The sequence below is a fragment of the Nicotiana tomentosiformis genome, chromosome 3 (assembly GCF_000390325.3).
Source record: "Nicotiana tomentosiformis chromosome 3, ASM39032v3, whole genome shotgun sequence".
NCBI lineage: Eukaryota > Viridiplantae > Streptophyta > Magnoliopsida > Solanales > Solanaceae > Nicotiana > Nicotiana tomentosiformis.
In genome coordinates, this window is record NC_090814.1 from 44572589 (window position 1) to 44580663 (window position 8075).

Below are 8075 nucleotides of genomic sequence, written 5' to 3' on the forward strand. Positions count from 1 at the left end.
CTATTCAAGACTTTAAGCACACATTTGAGCAATTTAGGGTCTTAAGTTACTATAATGTTCCGGAAATTTTAGCCACTTCGATCTATTTAGAGATATAGAAAAATTGAACACAAATCAGGAAGGAGTTCATAGTTCCAGCTCACTTAAGCATTTTATCAAACACTAGGTGAGTATTAAGGTTTCAAGGTCCTCCTATGGTGGATTCTTTTATCCCACTACCCAAAGTTTACCTAAAAGAGCTCAACAATCTTCCCACTACCCTTTATTGTACATACATATAAAATAAACAACTCCCACGCCCAATAATTGCTTGACTTATTACCTATTTTCAATTAAAATCACGAAATTGAGGGCTATGGAGTAGAACCATACCTCTAGGATGAAAACCTACTGAATTCTTCTTGCAAATTCTTCAACTTTGAGCAAGAATTGATGAATGATGAGCTTAGGAACTTCCCCTCTCACTCTATGGCACCCCCTCTCTCTAGAAATATATGTTTTTCCCTTTTAAAATGATCCCCAAAGTTGTTTTATAAGAATGGGGCCGGGTTCAAAAATTAGAAAATTCGAAGCCCCGATTCAGGTTCGTTGTCACATATGCGATCGCATAACGCTTTTGCGGTCCGCAAAATAGACCACATAATGGTCCTCCAGAAATGGGCTCCCCTTCCTCACTCCGCGATCAGTCTGCAGTCCGCAGACCTATTCTGCGGTCGCATAATGCACCGTAGAATGTTCCTCCGAAATGTTTTGTGTTGGATCTGCAAGGGGTTATGCGGCCCGCAAAATGATTATGCGGCTGCATAATTGACCGCATAATGGTCTAAAAAGTTTGCCCAAATTTCTGCCTTGGTCTGCGGTAGATATGCGGTCCGCAGATCAGTTCTGCGATCGCAGAATGGACCGCAGAAAATGCCCTGTATTTCCAAAAATTTTATTCAACTCTCCAACGCATTGTTCAACCCATAAAGTCCCTACAATCGCCAATACATAAGTCTACTTCGGCACCACGAAACCCCGAGTCTTAGGTAAACTTTTATGGGGCCTTACAGTCACGCACCATATAGGGGTGGGGTGGATGAAATGGAGGTTAGCTTCTAGAGTCCTGTGTGACAAGAATGTGCCACCAAAACATAAGGGCAACTTCTATAGAGCGGTAGTCTGACCGACCATATTATATGGGGCAGACTGTTGGCCAGTCAAGAATTCCCATATCTAGAAGATGAAAGTCGCAGAGATGAGGATGTTAAGATGTATGTTCGAGCACACTAGGCTGGATAAGATTATGAATGAAGATATTCGGGAGAAAGTAGGTGTGGCTCCCATAGACAACAAGATACAGAAAGCAAGGCTTAGATGGTTTGGGCACGTGCGTAGGAGAAGCCAAGAAGCCCCAGTTAAGATGTGTCAGCGGTTGTCTTTGGCGGGTATGAGAAGAGGTAGAGGGTGGTCTAAGAAGTATTGGGGTGAGGTGATCAGGAAAGACATGGCGCAGCTTCAGATTTCCGATGATATGGCTCTTGATAGTAAGGCGTGGAGGTCGACCATTAGGCTTTAAGATTAGGAGGTAGTCAAGCATTTTTCTTCTTTGTACTGGGGTGGGGTTAGTCTGTTAGGGTTTTGTCTTGGATTGCTAGTGGTCTATGTTGTTTCCACATTATTTTTCCTTTTTTTTTACTATGACATTATTATTGGTTGCTATTACTTCCTTTCCTTCTATTTTTTATTTCTTACGATACTAATGTTATTTGTTGTAACGATCCGACCGGTCGTTTTGTGTAATTGTGCCCCATTTCCCCTTTCGATGCTTCACACATGTGTTTTATGATTTTATGACTTTCGGTGTTAGTTGGTTTCGTTCCGGGAAGATTTCAGGTTGAATTAGACCCTTTGGATCTTGACTTAGAAGCTTAAGTTAGAAATGTTGACCAAACTTTGACTTTTGTGAAAACGATCCTGGAACGATGTTTTGATGGTTTTGATAGCTTTGTATCGTGATTTTTGACTTGGGCGTATTTCCGGAATCTAATTCAGAAGTCCTTAGGTTGATTTGTGATGTTTTTCCGAAATATGGCAATTAGAAGTTTAGAAGTTTAGAAGTTTGATCGTAGGTTGACTTTTAGCTATTGGGCTCGAAAATTGGTTGGTAGGATTCAGATGCTTAGTTGTAATTCTAGAAGTTCTTGAAATTTACTTTGAAATTTATGTGTTTTGCGTCCGATTCGTAGTTCTAGATGTTATTTTTGTATTTAGTGTTTTGGACTGAAAAATAGGATTTGGTATTTTGATGCCTCTGGTGTCGCATTTTCGAACACTAGGGTCGCGATTGCGACCTTAATAGGGCGGCCTCAGGTGTTACAATTGCGATACCTGGGTCGCAATTGCGAATAGTGAAAGGAGACTGGGCAGTTTGCATTTGCCACAAAATAGTCACATTTGTGATGAGGATAGGCTTCGCAAATGCGAAACCAATGTTGCATTTGCGACCTCCTATTAGGCTGTTAGTGGCCGCTTTTGTTAGATTTTCTGTACAATTGCGAACCGATGTCGCAATTGCGACAACCGCAACTGATAAAAAGGGTTGGGAGTAGGGATTTTTCAACATATTCTCTCATTTTAGAATACTAGACTCGGTAGGATGAGATTTGGAGAGGGCATTTTCATCTACAAACATTGGGTTAAGTGATTCTAATCAATTTCCAATTATATTTCATTAATATATCTTAGATTTAACATCAAAATCATGTGAATCAAAGAGGAAAATTGGGAAATTTTGTCATGTTTATGAAAAATGAGAAATTGAGTTTTGAGAATCAATTTGGACTCAAATTTTGAAACTAATCATATATACGGGCTCGTGGGGTTATGGGTAGTCGGGATCTACCTTTGGACTCAATTTTGGGCCGGGCGAGCCCCGGGTTGACTTTTGTTGACTTTTTGGGAAAGGTGTAAAGATCCTAGCTTTATCTATTTTAATTGTTTTTCCTTGCATTGTTTGATGATATTAAGTCAACTTTGGCTAGATTTGAGCCGCGTGGAGGCGAATTTTAGAGGAAAAGCTATTTTCGAGGGTTGAGTTAGCCTAGTTGAGGTAAGTATCTTTTCTAACTTTGTGTAGGGGAACTACCCCTTAGGAATTGGGATAGATTGTGCTATTTGTGTTATGTGAAAGTCGTGTATGCAAGGTGACGAGTGGGTACACATGTTATATGTGGTGTATAATCAGTTTATGTTATTTAGACTCATTCCATGCCTCTAATCGAATTGTCACAACATGTTATATCTCTCATTATTAATCACCTCTTACAAGTTAACCTACCCTTACATGCTTTATTTGACATAGTTAACATTTGATGTACCTCTTACTTGTCGTTTTGCCCTTATATGCTTAGTTGAAGTTATTTCCTTCCTTATTGCCTTGTTACATCTCTAATTATTGAATTACTCGTATTTGAAATTGTTATTTTGTGAAGTATCTTCATGTTAAGTTATTGGTATTGAAGTTGTGAAAGACGGTATCACGTTGAGGTGAAGTTGTTACTTGTTGAGATACCTTTCTTGTTGAACAATTTACATTCCTTTTGTTATTGTTGAGATTCTTGTGCACATTGTGGTTGAGACATGGGCTATTTATTGAGGAAACATTGATATTGTTCATTCTTTTGGCAAGTTATGGCATTTGGGCACTTCTGGTGCGAGTTGTGATATGGATACGCATGTGGTGGTATAAGTCTAAGGGTTGATATGCATGCAGTGAGATAAGATGGGCTTGATACACGTGTTTCTAGTAGGGGAACTACTTGAAGTCGCGCGGTGTGATAAGGTGGGATAAAACGCGAGTAGCTATTTCAGAAATAATGATTTTTCAAAACTAAATGCAAGGTTCCCGTTGTGATATAAGGAAAGATTGTGATTGAAATTGAGAAAAGTGAATACAAGGCGGTACCTCATTTGTGATTCATATTGTGGATTACATATTGAAACGAGTTATTGGTTGAACAGTTCTTGTTGCTTTATTCCTTCTTTGTCTTATTAGTTGTGTCCATAGTTGACTGTTGTAGTTATCGTTATTTGTATCCTTCTTGTTATCTTATTGCTTACAATACTGTCATTAGTCTATGTTATTAACCCGCTTCGTTATCATCCATTTCTCTGTTTATCTTTTCCTAGTAGGTGTCTTGATCTGGCCTCGTCACTACTCTATTGAGTTTAGGCTTGATACTTACTGGGTACCATTATGGTGCACTCATACTATATTTTTGCACATCTTTTTGTACAAATCCAGGTACCTCATATCATGCTAGGCATCAGTGATTTGGCTATACATCTCGGAGACTTCAAGGTATACCTACTTGGCAGCCACAGGCCTCGGAGTCACCATCTGTCTTTATATTGCTATTGTTCACTCTTTATCTAGACAATGTTGAACTAGGGATTTCATAGTGTACTCGTGTAGAGCTTATGACTCAGTTCCACCAGTTTTGGCAGAGTTGTGGTTGGGATCCTATTTTGGAAGTTTGTACGAGTTTATCAGTCTTGCTTTAATATTTTTGTTTGATTATTTCTGTTAAGTTATTATTACATATTAGGCTTACCTAGTCTTAGAGACTAGGTGTCATCACGATATTCGAAGGTGGGAAACTAGGGTGGTGACAAGTTGGTATCAGAATTCTAGGTTCATAGGTGTTACGAGTCATAAGCAGGCTTAGTAGAGTCTTGCGGATCAGTACAGAGATGGTTGTACTTATCTTCGAGTGGATACAGAATTGTTAGGAAAACTCCACTTCTTTGATTCCTTATCGTGCAAATTGGTTGACTTTGAAATCTAAATCTTTGACTTTATATTCTCTAATAGATGATGAGGACACGCACTGCTGAATCCGACGATTAGACATTCGCGCCCTCTGCTAAAGCCGCGAGAGGCCGAGGCTGGGGAAGAGGCCGAGGAAGGGCACATGGTGCAACTAGAGCACCTACCCGAGTTGCGAAAGAGGAGCCACTAGTAGCTCCAGTTGGGGGGCAAGTACCTGTGGTGCCCGTTGCCACCCCTGCACTTCAGGAGACCCTCACACAATTCTTGAGCATGTTCGGTACTCTAGCTCAGGCAGGGTTGATTCCACTTGCACCAGCCACATTTCAGGTTGGGGGAGGAGCTCAGACTCCCGCAGCCCGTACTCCCGAGTAGCGGGTCCTGTTGTTCCGGTTCAGCCCAAGGTTAGGGCAGTGGTATCTGAGGTGGAGCAGCTTAGACTTGAGAGGTTCAAGAAGTATCACCCTCCTACTTATAGTGGCTTAGCTTCAGAGGATGCACAGAGTTTCTATAGAAGTGCCACCGTATTATCCACACCATGGGTATTGTAGAGACAAGGAGAGTTGCTTTTAATACATTCCAGTTGTCAGGAGTAGCGTATCAGTGATGGCGGGTTTACCAGGAGGGTAACCCAGCCGATGCAGGTTCACTTAAATGGACTCAGTTTTTAGAGATGCTCTTGAGAGAGCTTTTTCCTCAGACCCTTTAGGATGCATGGCGTGCGGAGTTTCAGCAGCTACGCCAGAGTACTATGATAGTGTTAGAGTATGTTGTCTGATTCAGTGATTTGTCCAGGCATGCACCTGCCTTGGCTTCCACAGTCAGAGAGCAAGTTCGCCAATTCATCAAGGGGCTGAACTATGGTATTAGATTCAGCATGACTCGAGAGTTGGAGACAGATACCCCATATAAATAGGTGTTAGAGATCACACGAAGGTTGGAGAGAATGCGGTGCCATGAGAGGGAGGATAGGGAGGCCAAGAGGCCTCGAGACTTGGGCGAATATAGTGGTGCACGCGCCCCAGTTATGGCCCATCATAGTAGATGCTATGTGAGTCGCCCAGTCCATTCAACACTTCCAGCTTCTAGTGGTACTCCAGCTACTCGGAAGTCCCAGGCTGCCCGCTTTGCTCAGCCACTAACTAGTGCACCTCCTGCACGGGGTGCCTTCAGCGGTCAGTCCAGCTGATCAGGCCCGGGCCAGTTCATCAGCCACGCCCACCGAGAGATTTCTTGTAGTGTGGTGATACCGGTCATACGGTGAGTGACTGCCCTAGACTCAGGAGGGGTGCACCTCAACAGACTACTCAAGCTCCACAGATTCAGCCAGGTCCACATACTTCACAGGCCATGGTTGTTGTTCCAGTTTTTGCTCCGGTTGCTACTCCACCCATACACCTAGCTAAGGGAGGGGGACAGGCGGGTAGAGGTCACCCTAGAGAGGGAGGACATGCCAGATTCTATGCTTTTCTGGGTAGGATGGAGGCAGTCGCTTCAGACGTAGTCATCACGAGTATGGTTCCCGTTTGTCATAGAAATGCATCAATCTTATTTGATCCGAGATCCACTTATTCATATGTGTCATCTTACTTTGCTCTATATTTGTATATATATCGTGATTATTTGAGTTCTCATGTTTATGTGTCCACGTCTATGGGAGATTCTATTATTGTGGACCGTGTGTACCGACCGTGCATAGTTGTGATTGGTGGTTTTGAGCCCAGAGTTGATCTATTGCTACTCAATATGGTAGACTTTGATGTTATATTAGGCATGGACTGGTTGTCGCCCTTTCATGATATTCTTGACTGTCACACCAAGACTGTGACACTTGTTATGCCAGGTTTGTCGCGGTTAGAGTGGAGGGGTACATTGGATTATGTCCCTAGCAGGGTTGTGTCATTTCTAAAGGCTCAACGGAAGGTCGAGAAGGGGTGTGATACTTATCTAGCCTTTGTGAGAGATGTTAGTGTTGATACTCCTACCGTTGTCTCATTTCCGGTAGTGAGAGACTTCCCATATGTATTTCTAGTAGAGTTTCCGAGAATGCCGTCCGATAGAGATATCGATTTTGGTATTGACTTGTTATCGGGCAATCAGCCTATTTTTATCCCACCACATTGCATGGCCCTAGCACAGTTGAAGGAGTTGAAGGAGCAGTTGCAAGAGTTACTTGTTAAGGGTTTTATCCGGCCTAGTGTGCCATCGTGGGGTGCTCTGGTTCTGTTTGTGAAGAAAGATGGTTCTATGCGTATTTGTATTGATTATCGGCAGTTGAACAAGGTTACAGTGAAGAACATGTACCCATTACCGCACATTGATGACTTATTTGATCATCTACAAGGTGTCAAAGTGTTCTCCAAGATTGATTTGAGGTCATGGTATAATCAGTTGAAGACTCGAGATTCGGATATTCTGAAGAGTGCCTTCAGGACTCTGTGTGGTCGCTACGAGTTCATTGTGATGTCATTTGGGCACTCCAATGCCCCAGCAGTATTTATGCACTTGATGAATAGTGTATTCCATCCATATCTCTATTCATTCGTCATTGTGTTTATTGACGACATCTTGGTATACTCCCTCAGTTAGGAAGATCATGAGCAACATCTGAGGACCGTGTTCCTGACCTTAAGAGAGAAGAAGTTGTATGCAAAATTCTCAAAGTGTGAATTCTGGCTTGATTCAGTGACATTTTTGGGTCATGGAGTGTCGATTGAAGGGATCAAGGTAGAACCAAAGAAGATTGAAGCAGTTTAGAGTTGGCCCGGACCATCTTCAGCTACTAAGATTCAGCGTTTTCTTGGTTTGACTGGATATTACCATCATTTTGTAAAGGGTTTCTCATCCATTGCTGCACCTATGACTAGGTTGACTCAGAAGAGTGTTCCATTCAAATGGTCTGAGAAGTGTGAGTCGAGCTTTCAAAAGCTCAAGACTACTTTGACTACATCCCTAGTGTTAGTGTTGCCTACGAGTTCAGGGTCTTACACTGTATAATGTGATGTGTCACGTGTTGGGCTTGGCGAGGTGTTGATGCAAGATGGTAGGGTGATTGCCTACGCATCTCGACAGCTGAAGGTTCATGAGAAGAATTATCTGGTACATAACTTGGAATTTGCAGCGATTGTTCATGCATTAAAGATTTGGCGGCACTATTTGTATAGTGTCCCATGTGAGGTCTATACTGACCACCAGAGTCTACAACATTTGTTCAAACATAAAGATCATTACTTGCAGTAGCGGAGATGGTTAGAGTTGCTTAAAG

At 42.2% G+C, this 8075-nt stretch overlaps 1 protein-coding gene across 1 annotated transcript; it reads left to right on the forward strand.

The window, feature by feature from the left end:
* Positions 1–1237: 1237 nt before the first annotated feature.
* LOC138907728 (uncharacterized) lies at positions 1238–1558 on the forward strand. Its single transcript, XM_070198334.1, has one exon. It carries the CDS (start codon positions 1238–1240, stop codon positions 1556–1558), a length of 321 nt encoding a protein of 106 aa, XP_070054435.1.
* The last annotated feature ends 6517 nt before the right edge of the window (positions 1559–8075 follow it).

Coding starts and splice junctions, on each gene's coding strand:
- LOC138907728 (XM_070198334.1), top strand. CDS start 1,238: ATGAGGATGTTAAGATGTATGTTCGAGCACACTAGGCTGGATAAGATT.